Source organism: Desmodus rotundus, chromosome 3, assembly GCF_022682495.2.
Source record: "Desmodus rotundus isolate HL8 chromosome 3, HLdesRot8A.1, whole genome shotgun sequence".
NCBI classification, from domain to species: domain Eukaryota; kingdom Metazoa; phylum Chordata; class Mammalia; order Chiroptera; family Phyllostomidae; genus Desmodus; species Desmodus rotundus.
Genome location: NC_071389.1, coordinates 153,354,014 through 153,377,890, shown reverse-complemented (window position 1 = coordinate 153,377,890; position 23,877 = coordinate 153,354,014). Strand labels below are relative to the sequence as shown.

The 23,877-nt window shown below is 39.6% G+C and overlaps 1 protein-coding gene across 4 annotated transcripts in view; it reads left to right on the top strand.

The window, feature by feature from the left end:
- Window positions 1-23,877, top strand: part of DIP2B (disco interacting protein 2 homolog B) — a 211,119-nt gene that overhangs the window by 104,119 nt on the left and 83,123 nt on the right. For 3 of the 4 annotated variants that reach the window (XM_045184278.3, XM_045184276.3, XM_024575594.4), the window contains exons 2-3: window positions 280-351; window positions 16,237-16,365. In XM_045184278.3, the coding sequence (XP_045040213.2) occupies window positions 280-351; window positions 16,237-16,365 (201 nt within the window). Of the gene's footprint in view, window positions 1-279; window positions 352-15,724; window positions 15,823-16,236; window positions 16,366-23,877 lie in introns of those variants that run through there. The other variant, XM_053921488.2, reaches the window with a different exon arrangement.

Below are 23,877 nucleotides of genomic sequence, written 5' to 3'. Positions count from 1 at the left end.
GGAAACGAGGGGTACCAGGGAACTCAGGAGCCTCGACATGGTGTGCAGCATGTCGCTATGCTAGGTTGGCATGAGGACAAGCCCTACAATTTCCCACAAGAAGTCAGCTCCAAGCCTGTGGGAAATCACACACAGCAAAATCCCTGGCAGAGAACTGTGTATTTTTTCCTACTCTCTATGCGGTACTTCTGTAATACTCTGTAATTAATTTTATTTTTACAGTGAACAGGCACAGTGTAAGAATAATGCATAACATATTCCTGTTTCTTGCTATTTTAGGGGACATCACACAGAAAGGATATGAAAAGAAAAGGTCAAAACTCCTGTCTCCTTACATCCCGCAGACACAAGGTAGGTAATGAGAAGTGGTTTAAACCTTTTCCGTATTTTTACACCAAAGAATGCCATTTTACAGGAGATCTGTTTTTTGTTGGTTCCTGTTTTTTCTTCTGTTCCTCACCATGGGAGAGAAAAAACGGAAGGAAAGAAAGGAGGAAATGAATCTTAACTGAGTATCTGCTGTGTGCTAGGCACTTTTAAAATACTCAAGGTCATCAAATCCTTTATAGAGCTTGGGTGATAGTGTGACTGTGCAAAGCTGATACATTCAATGGCAGAAAATTCCAGGTCATGGAAAAACTATATCTATTTATGCCCGAGCACAGACTGCAATGGAGAGAGGAGCAAAGGGAACAAAGATGAGAAGGAAGGACAGCCCTGACTGGTGTGGCTTAGTGGGCTGGGCATCATCCTGCAAAGTGAAAGGTCACCAGTTTGATTCCTGGTCAGGGCACGTGCCTAGGTTGTGGATTTGGTCCACAGTAGGGGCGCATGTGAGAAGCACCTGATTGATGTTTCTCTCTCACATAGATACTTCTCTCCCTCTCTTTCTCCCTTCCCCTCTCTCTAAAAATAAATGAATAAATAAAAATCTTAAAAAGAAGAAAGAAGCATTGTGAGGCAACTCAAGGACTGGAGTGCCTGAGGATTTGAGGGTAAGAACCCTAAATGGACTTTTAAATTAATTCACAACCTGACTATTCCTTCTGCTAAAAGAGTGGCATGTTCTTTATATATCAGAAAGTTCTGAGTTACTTTTATGCTTAATTCCAGAGGGGTTGCCGTAACCTTTGCTTCCAGGCAAGGCTGTCTGTCTCTAAGTCATCATATTTTTAGTTACTCAGTTTCAGGATTTCCGTTGATAGCTTATTTCTGTTTTAATCACTTTTACTATAAGGAATTTCTTTTTATTTCTAATTTCCCTCCTTTAATCAAAGCCCATATCCATAAGCCTGTTCTTTGTGGAGCTAATTGCTTTTAATACCTTGAGAACTTTGTAACAATTCTAATATCTAACCTTGTACAGGGTATATAGTCTGTAGATATTTGTTGAATGAATAAGAATAAATAAATGAATAATGGTGGTATATCAATATATTTCACTGAGGTCCTTGTTTTATTTCCTGCATTATTCTTGGAAATTCCTCCCTACAAACATTAGTAGGTCAGTTCAGTGACAGCCAGTTGAAAATATCTTAATGAACAGATGGATGTAGAAATGAATTCAGAGAGAAGAGTTAGAAATTGGGCTAGTGACAGCTAACGAAAGCCAGCTTCTGCTGAGCAAGACATGAAAACAAAGGGGAACACTCTGATTGGCCGAAGAATTGGGAATCTGGCCCATGCCTCAGTAGGCCAGAGATTTACTTTAGTCACTCACTTTGAGCAAAAGCAATCAAATCCCAAGAAGTAACTTATTAAGAAATGTCACTATAAAAAGGACCATGTTCTGTCTATTATCTGTATAGTCAGGCTACATAGAAACCAGTGATCAATTTATTACGAGAAAATACTGAGGCATACCTCGAGTATGCGTGGCCAGCACATTTTTGCCCCTTTAGAAGCCAGATCACAAATAGGAGGTTGCTTGGTGAGTATGGATACGACAGATGAGGTGTTTGATTGCTGTAGGCCAAGCAAATGCGACATAGCCATCTGACAGTAGGGGTGGTCTTGCAGATAACCTCATGGGGGAAATCCAACCCATTTGGTGGTATTCCTTCAGATTCCTGCTGCCAGACTTCGCACTCGCCACTTCGTGTCCATCTAGTCTACTGTCTTCATTATGGTTAAGAAGGTAATCTATCCCTTTTATCCAAGGGACGTCCTCCCACCTGTGTTTTAAGCCCCATCCCCTTCTCCCTCTTCAGAAACTATACTAACATCCAGTGACACCAAGGAAGGATAGGGCAATGGGAATGGGCCACCCTGGCAGTAAGGGGTGCAGGATCTGTAGGCATTTAGAAAGCAATGGTAAAACCAACCAAAAAATGACCTACTTTTTCTTGTTACCATGTATGGCAGTTCTCAGCACTCTCAGTAATAAAAGGCTCCTCCTGCTGAGGCAGACAGCTGCATTGCCCCCTCGGTGTGCCATCACTGTCACTTCCCCGTCTCTCTTGTACAGTCACTCTCTGCCTCTCAGCTAGATTCCTCCCCTTAGCAGTTCATTGTGCTCGTTACTGTTGTATTTTTTTTAAACCCTCCTTTTTCAACCTCTTTCATCGTTACCCTCTCTATCTCCCGCTGAAGAACTGTCTCTACTTACTATCTCTATTTACTCAATTCCTGCTCACTCTTCAGCCCATCCCAGTCCCTTGAGGCTCTGTATGGTAAGTGATATCTCAGTAGTTTTGCCACTCTACCTCTTGAAACACTTTCCTCATTTTCTTACTCCCCTTTTCTTGTTCCTCGTCGTCCTGGTGGGCTCATCCTGCACTATTGAGTGTTAAAGCTCTCAAGGCAAAGCCCCAAGACCTCTTGACATCTCACTCTGTGTATCAGTGGTTCGCAAATTTTAGCCTGCATCAGAATCCCTGGAGGGCTTGCCGACACACAGATTGCAGGACCCCATTCTCAGGGTTTCTGATTCAGTAGGTCCAGGGAGGTTAGGCGGGTGGGGCCTAGGTTCCTGGTTGAGGGACCTTGTTTTGAGAACCAGTGCTCTATCTGCCTAGAGTATTTCAGTCATACCTGTGGCTTTAATTATCGTTTAAATACAGGTAACTCCCATAGGTATCTGCAACCCAGATCTCTCCCAAGCTCCTGATCCACAGATTTAACTGCATACTTAGTATCTCCATATATTTGGAGGTGTTAAATATATATCTCTTAAAGGAACTTCTATTTTAACATATCCATACACAGCCATTAAAATTATGACTTATGCACTCCCCCACCACCACTAGCACCCCCCCCACATACGTACATACATACAAAACAAAAACAAAACCAACTAAAACGAAATCCAACCTGCTCCAATGCTTCTCTCCTAGTTTCCTCCTTCTGAATAAATAGAGCTCACGTGCATAAACCCACCAAGTTAGAGACCTAACAGTCACCCTCAGCATCTCCTTCATCCCCATAGCTTATCTGTCACTAAGTTCTTTCTGTCAGTTTTCTGTTTCTTCATGACCAGTTTTGGTAAGTTTAATTTTTCTAGGGAATTGTCTACTTTGTAATGTTTTTTAAAAGTTGTTTCTGTTATCCACGCTATTCTCTTTATTTTTAAAGCTGTTGCTTTGTTTATATTGTTTTCTTGTATCTATTCTCATTTATCATTTTCAGCTACTATATATAATACCTTTCTTGTATTCTAACACTGTTACGTACTTTAAAAAAAATTTCCTGAGTTGGAAGCTTAGATTTTCTGTCTTCTTTCCTAAGATAAATGTTTCTTAATTTCAATGTCATCGGAGAAATATGCCTGTACAAAGTTAAGTCTTTGTTAAGACATGCCTAGTATTTGGAAAACTTCTATAACTCATCTATTTGTGTTGAATGTTAATGGATGGTTCTGGTCCATTGATTCAAACTAGTTCATTGTGTTGTTCAGGTCTTTCCTATTCTTACTGACTTTTTGACGATTTGACCTATCAGTTCTGAAAGAAGTATATTGAAAAAATCTCTACGGTGACTGGGGTTTGTTAGTTTTCCCTGTAGCTCAGTCAAGTTTCGCTTTATTGATTTTATTATTTATTTATTTATTTATTTATTTATTTATTTTCAAAGAGAGGGGAAGGAAAGAAGGACTGAGAGAAACATTAATCAGTTGCCTCTTGTACACCCCGAACTGGGGACCTGGCCCAACCCAAGCATGTGCCCTGACTGGGAATTGAACCAGCGACCTTTAGGTTCATAGGCCAGTGCTCAATCTGTTGAGCTGCACCAGCCAGGGTTACTTTATAGATTTTAATGCTGTGCTGCTAGGTACACACAAACTAAGAATCATGTCATGTTTGTGTATTGGTCCTTCTATCATGAGTTACTGTCTCTGTCCCTATAGTGTTTGTATTTTAAGGCTTTAGAAAAAATCTAAACTGTCTAGAGTTATTAGACATCTTAATTCTTCTCCCAAAGAACACGAGGACTTTAAAAATTCTTTTATGTTGACTACCGTCACTGACCACCTTACATTTTAGTACCACCTTGTTTACATACTCCCTCAATTATCAGTTACTATTGTTGTTTTATGTAGTTAATGGTAGTTAATATTGCTTCTTTATTCAGTGTTCATTTGTACGCCTCCCTTCTTCGTCCCAGTTCAGTTTCCTTCTTCCTAAAGTCCATCCTATAGTATTTTAGTGACTGTTCCGTAGTGCTAAATTCTCTCAATTCACGTTTATTACTTTCTTTGCCCACCTTTGTTCTGGAGTGTATTCATGTCCTTCCCCAAAAAGAAACAGTTGTAGGGCTGGTGGATAATCTATATTCCATAGGTTCTGTAGATAAAAGAGATTAATCCTTGGTCTATTTGTCCCATATATCTTTGTAGATTTTGAAGAAGGTATTTGATTTTTTCAGTGGCATTGGAATGAAATTTTAGATTTACTGAATGCCTGAGAATGCCTGAGATAGAATTAAATTAAATGAAAGCCATTTTACTACATTTGGTTTACTACGTTACTTCTAGAGGGATTCAGCCTCTTCCAAACTCTTTCTATTACCTTGTTGGATTTCATTCATTCCAGCTTCAAGGTAGCTTCATTGTGAGGTGGCTGCTTGAGTGTAGTATATAAAAGTAACATCCTCCACTAATCTCATTTGAAATAAAAAATTAATACTGCCTGCAGCACTATATTAGTAGAACAATTATGTGTACATGCTTATCTAAAAATTTCTATTATCTAAAGACTTTAGTGAATGATTTTCTACATTATGAAATTGATTTGGAGTTGAGTTATTTTGGGTTGCATATTTATGTATATTTTAGATTTCTCAAATGTTACATACATCTTTAAAATAGGACCTCAGAAAAAAATTAAGAATGTAACAGAATGGGGAAATATGGAGGAGAACACAAGATTGAAGAAAATACTGAGAAATTAGTGGAAGTCGAGTAAGGACAATTTTAGTTAATAGTAAGCATAGTGTAATTCACTTGTATCACAGGGAGTAGATTCTAAAGTCACAGTATGACAAAAATATGGTGTGTCAAAATTATCCTTGAAAATCCCGTAAGCCTCCCAACCTAAGAACTGATGGTTGTTTCTTCAGTTAAACAAAACCCAAACTTTATCTGATATTTAAGGCTCATGCTGTATGAAAAATTCATAACTTAATCGAGGTTAAAATCATAATCGGGGCCTCTGGATTCTCTCTCTCACCATGAGAGGCGTGGAAGAGATGAAAGTATGGTAGGTTCACATTTCTTCATTCTGAGCCATATGTTCCTTGGAGAGAGGAGCCCATGGAACATTTTCTCAGTAGTTGGAAGCTACTGGAGCCTGGTATGAAGCTTCCCACATGCCTGAATTAGCATACTTGTAGGGGGAAGGAGCCAGAAATCGACTCTCTTTTGGCATGGCCCAAAGCATTGCATTTTCAAACTAAATACTCTAACTCCTCCGTAAATTAATCACTCTTGGTGACTCTTAGAGCTTCAGGAAAATGGAAGGTTTCGGGTAGGGGAGGCAACTGCCCTGGGCTGATTCTGTGGTCTAACCTTTAAGATACTACTTTGGATACAAGTAAATAATTGATAATTCCAACTAGCTTTAATAGACTCTTAAGGTCTTCAAAATCAAGAACATTTAAAAAATTTATTATTATTATTATTATTATTATTATTATTATTATTATTATTATTATTCATGTCCTCAGTTTCTCGCATTAGTACCTGGCATATAGTAGATGTTCTATAAATGTTTGTGGAACTGAACAGAAAGAACATTTCGAATTTCCAGTATCTCTTTTAGTAAACGCCTGTGAAGATGAAAGTGTCAGGTAATGAAAGAAGCAGATTACAGGTTGGAGAGTGAGTGGTCCTGGCAGCTTGCTTTCAACTCAGTTAATCTTTTAATTTAGATCTACAGTGGCTGTGCACAGTATGTTGGTTCTCATCTGAGATTTATCATTTCTCTAATTTTTATTTTAAATGAAATTAATGAATTTATTATTTAAAAGATTTAGGAAAACATTGGCAGGAAAATCTCAGACATTCCACGCAGCAACATCCTCACAGACACATCCCCTAAAGCAAGGGACATAAAGGAAAGAATAAACAAATGGGACCTCATCAAAATAAAAAGCTTCTGCATGGCTAAAGAAAACAGCACCAAATTACAAAGAGAAGCAACAGTATGGGAAAACATATTTGCTAATGATACCTCAGACAAGGGCCTGATCTCCAAAATATATAAAGAACTCACACGACTCCACTCCAGGAAGACAAACAACCCAATTAAAAAATGGGCAAAGGACTTGAACAGACACTTCTCCAAGGAAGACATACAGAGGGCCCAGAGACATATGAAAAGATGCTCAGCATCACTAGCCATCAGAGAGATGCAAATTAAAACCACAATGAGGTACCATCTCACGCCAGTCAGAATGGCCAACATAAACAAATCCACAAACAAATGTTGGAGAGGATGCGGAGAAAAGGGAACCCTAATACACTGTTGGTGGGAATGCAGACTGGTGAGGCCACTGTGGAAAACAATATGGAATTTTCTCAGAAAACTAAAAATGGAACTGCCCTTTGACCCAGCAATTCCGCTGCTGGGATTGTACTCTAAGAACCCTGAAACACCAATCCAAAAGAACCTGTGCACCCCAATGTTCATAGCAGCACAATTTACAATAGCCAAGTACTGGAAGCAACCTAAGTGCCCATCAGCAAACGAGTGGATCCAAAAACTATGGTATATTTACACAATGGAATTCTACGCAGCAGAGAGAAAGAAGGAGCTTATACCCTTTGCAACAGCATGGATGAAACTGGAGAGCATTATGCTAAGTGAAATAAGCCAGGCGGTGAGGGACAGATACCATATGATCTCACCTTTAACTGGAACATAATCAACAAAAGAAAAAAAGCAAACAAAATATAACCAGAGACATTGAAGTTAAGAACAATCTAACAATAGCCAGGGCGGGCGGGGAGGGGGGGTGGGGACAGTGGGAAGAGGGGATTACAGGAACTACTATAAAGGACACACATTGACAAAACCAAGGGGGAGGGTGGAGGTGGGGGAGGAAGGTGGGTTCAGCTGGGGTGGGGTGGAGGGATGGGGAGAAAAGGCATACAACTGTAATTGAATAACAATAAAAATTAAAAAAAAAAAAGATTTATTTTTTAGAGAGAAGGGAACGGAGGGAGAAAAAGGGAGAGAAACATCTATCGCACTCCCCCTACCAGAGACCTGTCCTGCAACTCAGGTACCTGCCCTGACAGGGAATCGAACCTGCAACCTTTCAGTTCCCAGGCTGATGCTTAGCCCACTGAGCCACACCAGCCAGGGCAGTGCATTTATTTTAAATAATCAGATGGTACTAGGAGATTTGTAACAGCAAAAATAAGCAGTGTCCTCTTTTTCCCTGGATATCCCTTCTTTCAGCTCTTCTGTTTCTTCTGGCATTTACCCTGTGTTTCTGAATAACATTGCACCACTTTTCTTGACTTTGTTTTCAACTTGAGGCATGATTTATTCATTTCTTAATAAAAAATATGAGAATTTTTCACATTTATGTATTTCTGCCTCAACCACATAGGACGCCACACACTCCCTTTTCCCCTTTCCCCTGTCCTTCACATCTCCCATTTCATGCCCATTCTGGGTTGTATGTTTAATATATTACCTTTTTTTGGTCCTAAGTGAGAATTCAGTGTTTATTAATGATTGTATAAATATTGTTCACAGCTAAGTCACTTGGGTTTTATTTACTGGGATCCTATTTACTAGGATTACATTTCCTTCCTTTTTTGCAGTTAATCTGTCCGTTTCATTATTTTTGTAAGGCCAACTCTCAGTGCTGTCTCTTTCCCAGCATATGTCTGAACCAGTGGTTTTCTTGTCCTGCTGCGGGCCTTCATTATCATTTTGGGAAGGAGTGGGGATAGATAGAAGTGCTCTTTTTTTTTTCAATGTTCACCAGGGACATGCTTATTGATTTTTAGAGAGGGCGGCAGGGAGGGAGAGAGAGAAACATCTATGTAAGAGAGAAACATCAATCGGTTTCCTCTCATACGTGTCTGACCAGGGACTGAACCCACAACCCAGGCATGTGTCCTGACCAGGAACTGAACCAGTGACCTTTCGCTTTGTGGACTGCCACCCAAGCAACCGAGCCACACCGGTCAGGGCAACGACCCACATCTTTTGCTTTAGGACGTTACTGCAGCTTCTGTTTTCGATGGCTTTGGTCTAAACTTTCCATTCTGTCTTCCTGTATTTGAGATTGTGACCTTGTATGTTTGATTTTCTTCCTTTGACTTGTTCTACTATCTTTTACTTCATTTAGTGGTGTTTGTCTACTGCTTCAGAATAGGATCTCACCTTTCATGTGTTCTTGGCCCAGGTTTCTACATTATTTTAACCCAGACCTTTACCTAGTGCCCTTTTAAGGATAAGACATACCACATTATGAATATGCCTTGTCAGAAGAAAGTCTACTATCTTCCTCTCGAATTGTCCAAGAACTGCTAGAGATAGTGCAGAAGGAATGGTGGGCAGTGCAGCTTCCACCCCCCAAAGGGAAAAGCCCCATTGTCTGCTGCTGCTTCTCATTGCCTTACGGGGTGCTGTTCAAAACTGGTCCTTACCTGTAACCAGTAATGCTGACTCACTGCTAAGCCTGCTTCCCGCATTAGCCACACAGAAGAAGGAACCCACTGCTCGGCTCAGCCAAGGTTCCCTCTTGGATTCTCAGTGCAGAGCTCTTGGGTATTGTGCCGTTTTGGCCCCATGCACAGCCATTTTCCTGATACTAAGTGGTCCAGGAAGCTCTGGGTCAGGATCTGTTCAGATGCTGACCCCCCAACATTCCTCTCCCCCAGAATCTACCCCTAGGAATCAGGCGGTGGCCCCTTTTCCAGACTCCAAATGCTAGCACTCCCATTCTTTCTTCTACACAGTGAGGTTAATGACCCATCCTTCTGAGGAATGTGCTCCTCAGTGACTCAGAGGTTCCCTTGCTCCCACGGGAGACTCCCCGAGTGATTCAGGGTACCCTCATCCATCCTTCTTGGGATGGAAGTGGGCTAGAGGCTCTCTTTCTAATGATTCAAGGTGATTATTGACACATTCTCACTGTGGGAAAACAGGTTTAATCAGTGGTGGGTGTCCTGCTTCCTTACTGGCATCTATCAGACAGTATTACTGTGAAGATCAAAGGAGGTGGTGTCAGGAAAAGTTAAAGGAGCCGTGGAAGTGTGTTATCTTTGCTATTCTGTCATTTCCTGTTTAAGTCCCTTCAGAGGCAACACTAGATCTGTCAAGATTTTCCTCCCTCACTGGACTTCTGCAAATACCATGCTTTTTTACCTCTCTCTGCCTAGCTAAAGCCTGCATCAGTGTCTCCTTTTAATAGATCTTCCCTGAAACTCTTCATACTGATTAAATTCCCCATTATATGGACTCTGAGAGCCTTATTCTTTTTCCTTCTCTGCAGATAACACAATATAAAAGATATATGTGAGCCCTGGCTGGTGTGGCTCAGTGGATTGAGTGCCAGCCTGAGCACCAAAGGGTCACTGGTTTGATTCCCAGTCAGGGCCTATGTTGCGGGCCAGGTCCCCCGTAGAGGGGGTGTGAGAGGCAACCACACATTGATGTTTCTCTTCCTCTCTTTCTCCCTCCCTTCCCCTCTGCCTAAAAATAAATAAATAAATCCTTTAAAATATATATGTGTGTGAATTGGTGATCAGTTAATATATTTCTCCTCTGGACCCAGCACCAAGACCAGTGAGCATGTCCTTGGTTCTCAGAGCACATCGTGCTTCACTGTATTACTCTGACAGGGGAGAATACGTTAAATCAGAGACAGAGTTGCAAGGTGAGAAGCTGAGGTTGGCTTCCTTCCATCTTCTTGATGGAAGTTTTGCATAGTTTTATACTACTGAACAAGCGGCTTTTTTTAGGTTACCATTATGATTGTATTCAAACAATAGAATCATAGAAGACTCTGATGTCTCTTTCTACATGAATTATGCACATGTTGATCGCGGAGAAAGAGGCTTTGTGTTGTAGAAGAAATTAAAATTTGAGGTTTTTCTTAAACTTACACTGTTAATAAGCCTTGTAACATCATCACTATTTAAACATAAGGGTGACCCCTAGTGGATATTCTGCATAACAGACCGAAAGATCAGGAGCCCTCAAAAGGGAGCTGGCCCTGCGTAATGCTCAGTTAAGTAAGCTTTTTCTTTGGATCTCAGATGTGCTTCACACTAGAACTTCGCGGTTTTGAAGTGTGCTTGATTTGTGAAGTGTGCAGGCTCTCATCCCAGCACTTGTCTGTATTTGGTGGCTTTTAAAGTTGCTTTGATTTTGTATATAACTTTCTGTAAACAAAACAATGAAATGGTAAAGAACTCCAGAGTACCTCATCATTACCTTATTTTAGCTATGTAGGAACTTTTTGTTCCATCTGATCCTTATAACTGTATATAAATACAAGGGTAGACAAAAGTTGGTTAACAGCGAAAGTTTATTCTCTATTAATTACTATATTATTTTCCATATGAACAACTGTAAACCTACTTTTGCTCACCCCTGTACTTTTGACATACAGTTATAATCACATTATATGCATAATATTTTTATGTACATGTTTAAAAGAACATGTTTATGTTCTTTTATGACTTAACATCATTTTGTTGAGACCTTTTCACGAGTCTTCATAATCAACATAATTTTTCATTTTTTTCATTACATGATATCTCAATGTCAATACATGCTTTTGGCATCTTACTATGGTAGTGAAATTGTATACATCTTATTTTAAATAGACAAATCTCTATTTTTGGGCCTCAGGTAATTTCTGAGATCTCATTGGAGTGTGCAGCCCTGGCCAGGGAATGATTCATCTTTAAGCAGCATCTTGCCTGCCCAGCTGACACTGGACATGCTGTTAAATAACACCCTGCTGTGCTCCTGTGTCCCAGACCCTCCCTTTTCTCTCCGATGAGACCTGAGGTGCACTGTTTCCTGCCCCTTCTGTGATAAACTGTTTCCCTGGCAAGTGAGCTGAGGTGGGAGTTAGCTTTCCAAAGTGATTTTAATCCAGCCAGGACATAGTTTTTTCCTCTTACCTCCAAATATGCAGTGACTTGCGAGTTGCTTTTGGGGAAAGAAAAAGGAAACAATTGATTTTAGAAGATAAAAATGTCCTGCTTGTAGTGTCATAATTTATTTAGGAAGCTGACAACTAAATGTTTTTATAATTTATTTGGTAAGAATCTGCTCTGTGTGGTGTGACCTTCTAATTAAGAAAATCTAATATAATTTTTATTTTCTTCTTTTAACTATTATTTTGATGTTCTAAAATGAACATATATTATTTTTATAATCCAAATATGGAACTTTTTTAAATCGTAGAAACCCAGTAAAGCCCATGGAAAAATATATGCCATTCAAAATTTCAATACCTAGAGCTAATTGCTCTTAACATTGTACTGTATTTGTTTCCACTTTTTTCAATGCAAAATAAAATATATTTGTAAATCATATATACTAAAAAGTAAACTCTAATACATGGGAATAAAAGTTTATAAAATTCAAAAATAAATTGGAGAGTGATTATTCACATTAAAAAAGACTACAGGGATTCATTATTAAGCTTCTTTGTTATATTAAAGTGATTCAATTCCTAGGAATTCAGTTTACTCTTTCCTTCTCTTTTAGATAGGCTCTCTTGAACTTGAAGTGGGTGTATCACACACTGAATCAAAATTATTGTGTCAGAAATCCGTATTTTTGTGACATTATGTTTTGGGCACCTGAGGAATGGTCACTGAACAAACTTGTCAGCCATTTACTGAAACTGCAGTTTGACTTTTTCGTGTCATTTCTGGCGAGCTACAAGCGAGTGTTTGTCGTGAGTTTAGACCCAAGGGAGACCTGGTCTGCCTGGATGACCGAATCCCTAAGAGAACTGAGATAAACGTTGCAGAGCATCATTCTAATGTTGCTTGGTAAATAGTGTGTTGTGTTGTGGAGCTCTTCTAAGCCAGTTCAGTAGATTGCTTGGCTAAGTGTCATCTGACCTGGACGGTCAGTTCTCATCAGATGTCTGGATTTATGTTACATTTCCTTGTGGTTCCAACCCTGACAACCTCTAGGTGATCAGAGTGGAAATGTTCCAAGTTTCTGTGATTCTTCCTCAAATAAATGTATCAACTCCCAGTTCCCCTGCCAACCCCTGTCATTTGTTTCAATTTTTATTTTTTAGCCAACATTATCTTCTTTCTCCTAACTAATTACATTGAAAAATAAAAAGTAAAGCCTGAGAGAGCAGTGGTGAAAATATAGGAACCATTTGTGTGCATCCTTTGTGAAATACAAATCTATATTCATTCCTTTCCTACTTTGGATTACTAATACCTAATTTGGAAGTACTATGTTTCTTAGCAGGGTGGTTTGATCCATCCTAGCAAATCTGCTTATTTAATTTAAAAAATAATGAGTGATTGGTAATTTAGTTACATCCTCAGTATGGCCCACCAACAGGTAATGCAAAGCTAGTGTTTTAAACGTGATGTCAAGCAAATCATTCTCTCTGTGCACATTTGCAAGCAGAGCAGCTCATGTGTGCTGATGTGAATTTCCTTCCTGTGTGTATCATCTGACCATATAAATAAAAATAGCCCCTTTCTATTTTTTGTTTTCTATTTAAATTTTTATGTGTTTACCACCCTGAGTAAAGTCTCCTCCTATCACCATTTACTCCTCCCTGTTCTCTCTTCTACCTCCCTCAACCCCAACTGGAATGTTTGAAATAATTTCTCTAATAGTTGAAAGCTGTGGGAAGGGGCTTTTTACAGAATCTCTCACATGAAGGCAAGTAATTTAAAAAAGAAATGATTGTCTAGCTGCTGACTGTAATTCCTGAAGCATTTTGATACTCCCAAACTAAATAATTAATTCTGATTGCTTTCTTTTTAAGAGTGTTGGGAGAGTTTTCACAATCTTTTTTTAAAAAGATTTTATTTATTTAGTTTTATAGAAAGGGGAAGGGAGGGAGAAAGAGCCGGAGAGAAACATCACTGTGTGCCTCTCGTGGGCCCCCTACTAAGGTCCCGGCCCGCAACCCACGCATGTGCCCTGACTGGGAATCAAACCAGTGACCCTTTGGTTCACAGGCCGGCACTCAGTCCACTGAGCCACACCCCCCCGGGGCTCACAATCTTTTTTTATAATAACCTTTTCTAGTTGAGAACCAGTGGGGTTAAGCAGACCTGGATTTGAATCTTGGCCCTGTTATTCCCTGCCTCTGTGACTTTGGATAAGATAATACTTGTCTCTGTATCTTTTTCTATAGTAAATTGATAGTGATAGTGCTGACTTTGTGATGTTACTATGAGCAATAACATAAAATATGAAAACTTTTTAATAGGTGCTTCTATATGCACAGTGCCTAGCACAAGGCAAACAGTTAACTGTTAGCTTTTATTATTATAAGCTGGGGCTGGCAAGCTTTTTCTGTAATGAGCCAGATAGTAAATATTTTAGGCTTTGAGGACCGTACAGTCTCTGTTGCAGCTAATCAGCTCTTCGTTTAGAGTGTCAAAACATCCATAGGCAATGTGTAAACAGATGAGCAGGGCTGTGTTCTGATAAAACTGTTTTATAAAAACAGACACAGGCGATAGCTTGCTGACTCCTATTCTGGCGTACAGAAACTAACAAATGAAACAAGGTGTGAAAATATTAAGATTTCAGTATAGCTCTTCTGTGAAATAGATTCTCAGGAGAATTTAGGTTGATTGAAAACTTGTTTGCAACCCCAGATGTTACCTTTCAAAATCTCTGTGTTAAAACATCATCTGTTCTGTTAATATATTTTATAATAAAAATCTCCCCTACTAGGAATCATCCAAAATCAACATTTCTAGATCCATAAAAATACTTTTGTGGAGAACATCCTAAAAAGTACTCTTTGCCTTAAAAATAATTTATAAAAAATAATATAACCTTTTAAAAAATAAAAACCTTTGAATTATATCTTATGATTTCATGAGTCAGGACACCATTGGGAGATTTTTATGCTCCACTCTGGGCTAGTTGGGGTCACTGAGTGCTTTCCACCTGGTGTGTAGGGGTTCGCCTGGAAGGCCCAAGATGGCTTCGCTCACATACATATCCGGTGCCGTGGCAGAAGCAGATGGAAGGCTGGGCTCAGCTGGGACGGTCCACTCGAGCTCTACCTCATGGCCTCCTGGGCATGCTGATTATTTTTTTAAATGATAAGACTTTATGAGTTCCAGTTTCTGTAGCACCATAACACCCTCAAGCCCTTGCTGGGGTATGTAAGCCTGTGGCACTCCCTGGACCACTGTGCCAGCTGACTCTCATCTGTGGTCTGGAGCAATGCAGTTGCTGGCTGGGCGACATCTCACTATGGTGGACACTTAATTTGCAATGTGCAAGCTGCCTTGCTGGGCACAACTAAGTGCTATGAAAGAAACTTAAAATATGCCTTAAAAAAGAAGGAAATCCCGCAGTGTGTGACAAAATGGTTGAACCTGGAGGAGGTTTTGATGCTGAGTGAAACAAGACAGTCACAGAAGAACAAATAAATACTCTATGACTCCACTTACATGAGGAATCTAAGATAGTCGTGCTCGTAGAAGCAGAGAGTAGAATGGTGATTGCCAGGGGCTGGAGGGAGGAGGAAATGGGAAGTTGCCACCCTAATGGGTCAAAAGTTTTAGTTATGCAAGAGGAGTAAGTTCTAGAGATCTGCTGTGCAGCACTGTGCCTATAGTCGACAAGACTGTACAGTGCACTTAAAAATTTGTTAAAAGGATATATGTCATATTAAATGTCCTTACCATATTAGAAAAATCAAGACTTAGGAGCTAATCTATTTGAAAAAAAGGCTGTAAAATATCAGAACTTAAGGTGTTTTTCTTCTGCTTATTTTATCTGTTTATTTTTCCACACACACACACACACAGATCGAGAGCACGCATTTATTAAACCTGGGGAGTGAAACAAGGAAGGGCTTAGACAGAAGAAGCACTGAAAAGTCGGAGAAGGGCCGTGGAGACAGTTTCACTGGTTTTGTTACCTACTGTTCTCCTGGTTACAAGTCCCCTGGGGCCCCCAGAATTTTTTTTTTTTAAATCTGTGCCTGAGAGAAGGGCATGGGCGTGCTCCAAAGAAGGCATGCCTCCCTTCCCCATATTCTTTAGGAGACAGTACGCGTTGGGAGTGCAGAGTATGGGGACAGACCACGGACTAGAAAGGACAGATTTCAGGGGTGGCTCCAGTTGGAACAGGTCCTAATAGATATGACTTGAATCTGTCTTTCCCAGTAAGCACCCTACTTTTGCTTTATGATGTGCTTGTTTTGAGCAATTTATGTTGAGGAGGCTAAAGCTCCCCAAGTTGTTATTCTACTACTTGCAGGATTAGAGGTCATACGCCGGGCCCAGCATCCTACCCCACCAGTTCTTGGAGTCTCTGGAATGGCTTCTTCACTTTACATAGATCTTTTTATTTCTCTCCTATCACCTGTTCACAGTTACATTGATATTTTTTAGCTTGGATATCTTGTATAATTTTTCTGCATGCATGTTACCGAGTTCTTTAGGAGCTCTTTAACTCTTTGCTGTAGATGGGGTAATAATACCTACCTCAGAGTATTGTAGGAATGATGTGAAGTGCTCAGAAAATGTTAACTGTTACTGTTATCGGATAACCATCTTCCAAACTTCCTTTTTCTTAGAAACTGATTCAGCAGCACAGAAAGAACATAGAAACCAGACACCTGCTCCATCTGCAGCTCAAACATCCGCTCCTTCTAAGTACCATCGAACTCGATCTGGGGGAGCCAGGGATGAACGATATCGATCAGGTGAGAAGGAACTGGAAATTATCAGCGGAATCGTTTTTACTGACTTAATATGAACTGTGTGTCCTGAGAACTTCTACTGTTTGTTTTGTTTTGTTTGCTTGAAGCACTTACAGGTCTATATTGACTCATTTACCATAAGTCATTTATTGAGTTCCTATTATGTGCCAGGTGTAGTAGATCCTCACTACAGGATCTACTGGTGTGACCACCACACTACTACTATTCACTGAGGATACAGCAGCAAATAAGATGTTTCTGTGCTCAAGGGCACAGGGGAGCCAGACAAGTACAAAGGCAATGTGAATAAGTAAATAAGAAAGCAGAGAGCTTGCGTCCCACAGGGCGGTATATGGGGAGAGCTCAGAGGACTCTGTTGGAAGGGGCGGGTCCTTCTGTGTTTGCCTGAGCTGCTAATTAGTCTCGTAACTGATGGAGCTGGATAACTCACAATGCAATTTCAAATTAGTAAACTCTTAAATTTTATTTTTTCTGACCCAAAACATACCCATGGAAGGGAAAAGGCAACCTGCTGTGGCTGGCAGTGGAGCATGGTCCTGCCGTGCCCTGTCTAGGACTGACGAGCAGAGAAGCACATCAGAGACCCTCAGGAGGACGCGGTGTGGCGAGTCTGCCCCACACCCTTCTGCTGCCCATGGTAGTCTCTGCAGCGCCTTTATTGTGCTAGAAGACGGCCTGGGTGCAAGTTTACTTCCTCTAGATTTTTGACTCACTTGTGTCAGCCACAGTTACCTTAACCTTACTTTGAATTGTACAACAGGGCCTATGTTACATCCTCTCAGAAACTGCTTCAGAGAAAACCAGGTACAGGATTTGGATGCAAAGCTGTGTCAGCCATTGTGTGAGCTGATTTTCACACACTGGAAAGATGGAGATGTGTTCAGTCAAAAAAAAAAAAAAAATAGAGGTTGCACACCACACCAGATTTTCCCTTGTACCTAACCTGGGCTTGAGGTCGGGGGGGCTTTCTCAGAGAATAAGACCTTGAAGCTGAGTCGTGGCAGAAAGACAAGAGTTGGTGAGGTAAAAGGGAAATAGCACCAGATAGTAGACCTGAAAATAATTCATTATGACTGGAACCTAGAATGCAAGGGCCCAGAAGGAAGTGGGAGGCAAGGCTAGCAAGATTGTAGAACCTTGAGGAGCCTTGAATAGCATTGAAGGATTTTCAGCAGAGCAGTACAAAATCAGGTTTGTATTGCAGCTCATCCCAGCTGCAGACGGCATGCTCTGCCACTACTGTGTCTCAGTGCCTGGCACAATGTATCCGTGTCTGTCTGTCTGTCTATGTGCTAAATTGATAATTTGGAGAAAGGAAGGAGTAAAAGTACTTATTGGGCCCTGGCTGGTATAGCTCAGTGGATTGAGTGTGAACCAAAGGGTCGCCGGTTCGATTCCCAGTCAGGGCACATGCCTGGGTTGTGGGCCAGTTCCCCAGTAGCAGGTGTGCAAGAGACAACCGCACATTGATGTTTCTCTTCCCTCTCACCCTCCCTTCCTCTCTCCCTAAAAATAAACAAATAAAATATTTTTTAAAAAAGTTGTTATTGGTTAAGAATGGATTTGTGGGAGGTAAGGCTGGATGTAGAGAAGTATATCAGGAGCTCCCATTTGTTGCCAAGCCCGAAGCCCGATTTCCCAGGTACGCAGTATGGCCTTTTGAGGCTGGTGCCCAGGGTCAGCAGCAGCATCCGGGGGGGGGGGGGGGGGGGAGGGGGGGGAGTTAACCTTTGCAGCTGTCATCCCTGGCCTTCTAGGAGTGTTTGGTTTTGTTTTTTATTTCTGTGGGTTTTTGTTTGTTTTCACAACATATAATAAAAGGATTACTGAAGAACCAAAAGACGATTCTCTCTCTACATCTTATGTCCACGCTGATCACATAATAAAAGGCTTTAGTGAGCTCATTCAGTAGAGTAAAGTTTTGACCTTCACCTAGTAAAACCCGGCTGTGATCTCTAGTCCCTGTCCCTTTATACCAATTTTTGTTGGGTATACCCCAAATATCAAAAAGTATAGTTAGTGAATCAGATACTGGTTAGCACACTGTTCAGTGTCGTGGTTAGGGTCAAGGGTATTCAAGAGGGTTTAATAGTCAGGTTTTGAATATTTCTCTCACTGGGACCTTTTTTTAGGGTAGATATGAGATGTAGGCCAAGAGGAGATAAAGCAGGGAAGAAAGGGTTGTTTAGAGCCCCTGAAGAAATTGGAAGTTACGAAAGGACTGCGGTGCTGACACAAGGGGACAGGAAAGAAGCACACAAGCATGGGTTTTGGTGAAAATCACATTTTTCAACTTAAGTAGCAAAGGAAAGCCCAGGACATTCTGAGAATTGTGGCTTACACCAATAAGAAGAAACCAACAGTAGTAGCAAAAGCAGAGCAAATTAAGTTACAGAATTTGGTGTGAGTTGAACTTTACCTCTTTGCCACTCTATCATAGGAAGCGTTACATTTACAAGTCACGTGCAAAAATAGCTTAAGCACATAGGGCATGTTTAGTGAAAATCCCAAGCATTCAGAGTGAAGTGATGGATGCACAAACAGGATTTAATATTGATGTCAGTAAGTTCAATGGGAAAACTCTGTCTCATTTTTCAAATTATAAGGGAAAGTTTATTTAGAAAGTCACAGAGGTAGTGGAAGGGAGCTGTAGAAGAAATGGGCTCAGGAAACAAGTTGCAGCAAAAGAAGGGCCCTTGGAGCTTAGGGGAGAGAGGGAGAGAATCTTTGAGGGATAAAAGAAGGACTGGAAAATTCTCTCTTATTTGGTAGAGGCTTATTAACACCTGCAACATTTCAACCAGTCATAGTAAAATCTAAATAGACGTAGTTTCATCTTTCAGACTCATTGTAAAGAGATAATATTTATTCAGAGTTTAGATCATCTGACCCAATTCTTCTTCCTGTGCTTAGCCAAGAGGGCCTGACATGTCAAATACATTCATTCGGTGCCTCTTTTTTCCGCAGATCAAGGTATGATGCACCTTTCTTCACACATGGTATGGTCACAAGTGTAGAAAATACACAGTTCATGCCTGAGATGGCTAGTGATCTGATTGTCATTCTTTTTCTCTTTTTTTAATTTGGGAGAGAGAGGGGCAGACAGAGAAATATCCATTTGTTATTCCACTTATTTATGCATTCATTGGTTGACTCTTGTCTGTGACCTGACCAGAGATCGAACCAGCAACCTTGGTTTATGGGGAGCTCTAACCAACGGAGCTACCTGGCCAGGGCCTGATTGGCATTCTGACAACTCCTTTAATGTTAACCTTTTGAGCAATTAGCCACTGCAAACAAAAAAAAAGCAAAAAAAGGACTTCAAAGGAGTCTGTGTATCATTTATTTAGCTCAAACATTAGTGCTGGAAAAGGATACCCAGCTCTTAGGTGCTTCTGGCAGAGACACCCAAAGGTGGCTGTGTCTGGGAACTGACCTTCGGAAGTGATTTCCTTATCAAAGATCAAGATGAATTGTGTACTGGCGAGTAAGTGGAATCCAGTTAAGACAGAGCAGTTCTTATCAGTAAGGCTGTTCTTACTGATAAGAGGCTTTGCTAACACGGTAACTGAACATCTTCTTTTTTCACGTGGGTGTATGAGCCAGGGTTTGTCATGTTAGAAAATAGTTGGATGCTTTGATTTGATCTGTGGTCTGATGCTACAAATTCTTGTGGCAGAGAAGAAAGGACTCTGTAATTATTAATTATTCAAATAGGTCATCTAAAGCTTGTTTAATGTGAATAATTCTCTGTTTTTAGCAAGTTTGCTCTCAAATGTTTCATATCTTATGCAAAAATGTCCTTTTGGAATGGTATAATTTAATTAAGTGTAAGCATTTGATTTGCTATTCTTCTCTTGTTGAGAAAGTGCTTTTTCTGGGTATAAGCAGTTAATCATTTGTTTTCCAAGGCAGCTAAGAACCATATTTTGTCTAATACAAAAAAGCTGCTTTTCCTACTTAACATATCTGAAATCAAGAGATGTTTTATATAAAATGGCATAATAGACTCAATTAAATATTGCAATCTTAATTCAACTAAGTAAACCTCAGAAACACTAAAATAGTGTAATAAATATAAATGCAGTAGAAAATATTTCAGAGCCAAAAGTAAATTGGTATTGTGGTCTTAAAAGTGATAGTGTAACAATTTGGCCACATCTTTTTAACTTTAAATATTTATGCACTTTGACCCAGAAGTCCCGCCTCCAGGACTTTCTTTAAAACACCTACATATGTACAACAAAGATGTATGTGTGTGTCTTTGTTGTAGTATTGTTTGTAATAATACAATGATTAAATGTTATAGTGTGTCCACACAATGGAATTCTATTGTGGAATTCAAGCTGGTTTTAAAATTCTGTGAAGGCTCATAGAAATAGATGATGTAGATCTATTTGTGCAGATATGGAGAGATGTACAAAATAGCTCTGGCTGGTGTAGCTCAGTGGACTGAGTGCTGGCCTGCAAACCAAAAGGTCGCTGGTTTGATTCCCAGTCAGGGCACACGCCTGGGTTGCAAGCCAGGTCCCTGGTTGGGGGTGTGAGAGAGGCAGCTGATCGATTTATCTCTCTCACATTGAAGTTTCCCTCCCTCTCTTCCTCCCTTCCCCTGTCTCTAAAGTAAATAAATGAAATCTTTTTTAAAAAGTATAAAATACATTTTTAAGTAACAAATGCAGGATACTATGTATTATGAAGTATGACTCAGTTTTGTGAATGTTAATAATAATAATTTCTATATTAGTATGTACACAGACATAGAAACCTGGAAATGTATGTACCAAACTATTGAGGTGGGATTATTTCTGGGAAGTGGTAGATCTAAGAAAAATTTTACCTTGAGTATTATATGTGTTTTGATCTTTTTCCAATATGTATATTTTTTCTAGTTTTTTTATGTGGTAAAATATAAAATACATGTAACATAAAATTTATGTATATTAATTTTTAACAAACAAAATAACAAAAGTAGTTTTTAAAGTGATAGCTGTGGATAAATGATTTAAAGCCTTAAATCAATTATCATTCTTCCTGATTCTTACTCATTCAGTTTCCTTACTAAGTTATAGGTCTGCTCAGATTTTTAATTTCTTCATTATTCAATTTTGATAGATTGTATCTTTTGTGGAATTTACCCATTTCTTTTAGGTTATCCAATTAGTGGTATATAATTATACATAGTAATCTCTCTTTTTTCAAAAAGATGTTATTTATTTCTAGAGAGAGGGGAAGGCAGGGAGAGAGGGAGAGAAATATCAATGTGTGGTTGCCTCTTGCACGCCCCCAACTGGGGACATGGCCCACAACCCAGGCATGTGCCCTGACTGGGAATCGAACTAGTGACCCTTTGGTTCGCAGGCCGGTACTCAGTCGACTGAGCCACACCAGCCGGGGCACAAAATTTTTTATTACAAAATCATAAGCATGTAATTCTGTAACATAACATTATCACACTCAAGTACGATATATGACATTTCAGGTGAAATATTAAAATTAAAACTATAAATTTTTACATCCATATTATTACTCTACCAACCACACTGAAGCAGGCATTACTTCTGCCGGACTCTGTGTACAGTCACGCACCACTTAACAGCAGGGATATTTTCGGAGGAAGCGTGTTAGGCATTTTGTCACGGTGTGAATGTCACAGTGCACTTAGAGAAACCTAAGATGGTATAAACCTAGATGGTTTATAGCTCATTGCACACCTGGCTATGTATGGCAAAGCCCATTGCTCCTAGGCCGCAACATGCACAGTGTGTTACTGTACAAAACAACATGAGACTGAATCAAGCACAAGAGACATTAAACACAAGATGTGTGAGGCTGCCCTTGGCGTAACATGGTATACTGTTTTACACTAAACTTTTTTTATATAAGTAGAAATTGTACACTCCAAAATAATGATAAAAAATATAGTAAATATGTAAACAGTAACATAGTCATTTATTACCATTGTCAGATATGTCCTATACATTATTACACCAGCATCGCCACAAACACATGTAATGTGCTGCATTACGATGCGAGGCAAGAGGAATTTTTCATCTCCAGTATAATATTAAGGGACCACTGTAGTATATGCATTCTTTAGCTTTTTCTTAGAATATCACCAACTGATAAACACGGAAGAAATGATGAAGTTATAAAACCACCATTTTGTAACCATTATGGAAATAATTGATTCAGCCATGAGTCATCAATGGATGCCGAAATTAGTGGGTAAGAGTTTAAGGAAGTATATACCATTTACACAGTCTAAAAGTATTCACCAATAAATTAACTAATTACACAAAGAGAATAGTATCTTTGCAGTGGATTAACTTAGCAGATACCATCTTAGTCAAGTGTACAATAATTAAGATTCCTGTTGCCGATAAATAAGGCAGATGCATCCCGACATCATCGTGTTTCAAGAAGACATTACCGTATTTTTCGAACCCTAGACGCACCTAGGTTTTAGAGGAGGAAAATAGCGAAAAAAATTTTGAAGCAAAAGATGTGATAAAATCTTAAATATAAATAACATAATATTTTACCAATGTAAATGTAAGCTACTTTCGGACTATCAGACGTACTCCCATTTTCCTCCCAAATTGGGGGGTGCGTCTTATAGTCTGAAAATGGGATACTTTCATGGTATTCCTTTCAAAATGTATAACCTGAATCTCATTACGAAGACAACAAAGCCAACATTGAGGGACAGTCTGTGATATAACTGGTCTGTACAAAGTGTCACAGTGATGAGACAAAGGGTGAGAAACCCTCCTGGTTATAGGATGGATGCTAAAGAGTTGTGACATTGTGTGTAATGTGTGATGCTGTATGGGGCCCCGGATCAGGAAACAGGGCAGAAAAACTCTCAAGGACATTCTTGGGACAATTGGCTAACTTGGAATATGGGTTGTGGATTAGATGATACCATATTTTGCCATGTATCATTAGCAGTATTTAGCCCAAAATTTTGAGGGGAAAGTAAGGGTACGCATTATACATTGGTAGTACTAGTTCCATATCTACATAAATGTTTTAAATTCTTTTAATTTGTGCTTGTGCATTAGAAGTGTAACTCTAGAAAGCACTAACAATATCTGTATGCAAAATAATGCCCTGGAATGTGGTAATCAGTTTTGTTTCTGAATATGAATAAATAACTATATTAAACAATTAAAATGAAACATTTTTTTTCCTGAAAGTTTGTGCCCAAAATGTGGGCCTGCATTATTCATGGGAGCATCTTATACACAGCGAAGTACAGTAGTTTGTATGAATTTTGAATTTCTGGGTTTTGAGAAAGGCACTGTGGGTGTGGAAGCGATAAATCCTGTACATCTCAGCAATCGTTGGAGTTAATTTTCCATAGATAGGATTAGACGTGTGATAAAGTGAAAATACTGATTTATTCTTCCTGTGAGTAGTTGCTGTGAATAGTAGCAAAAAATTGGAAACAAGGTTGCTTGAACAAACTGTGGCACATCAACAGGGAGA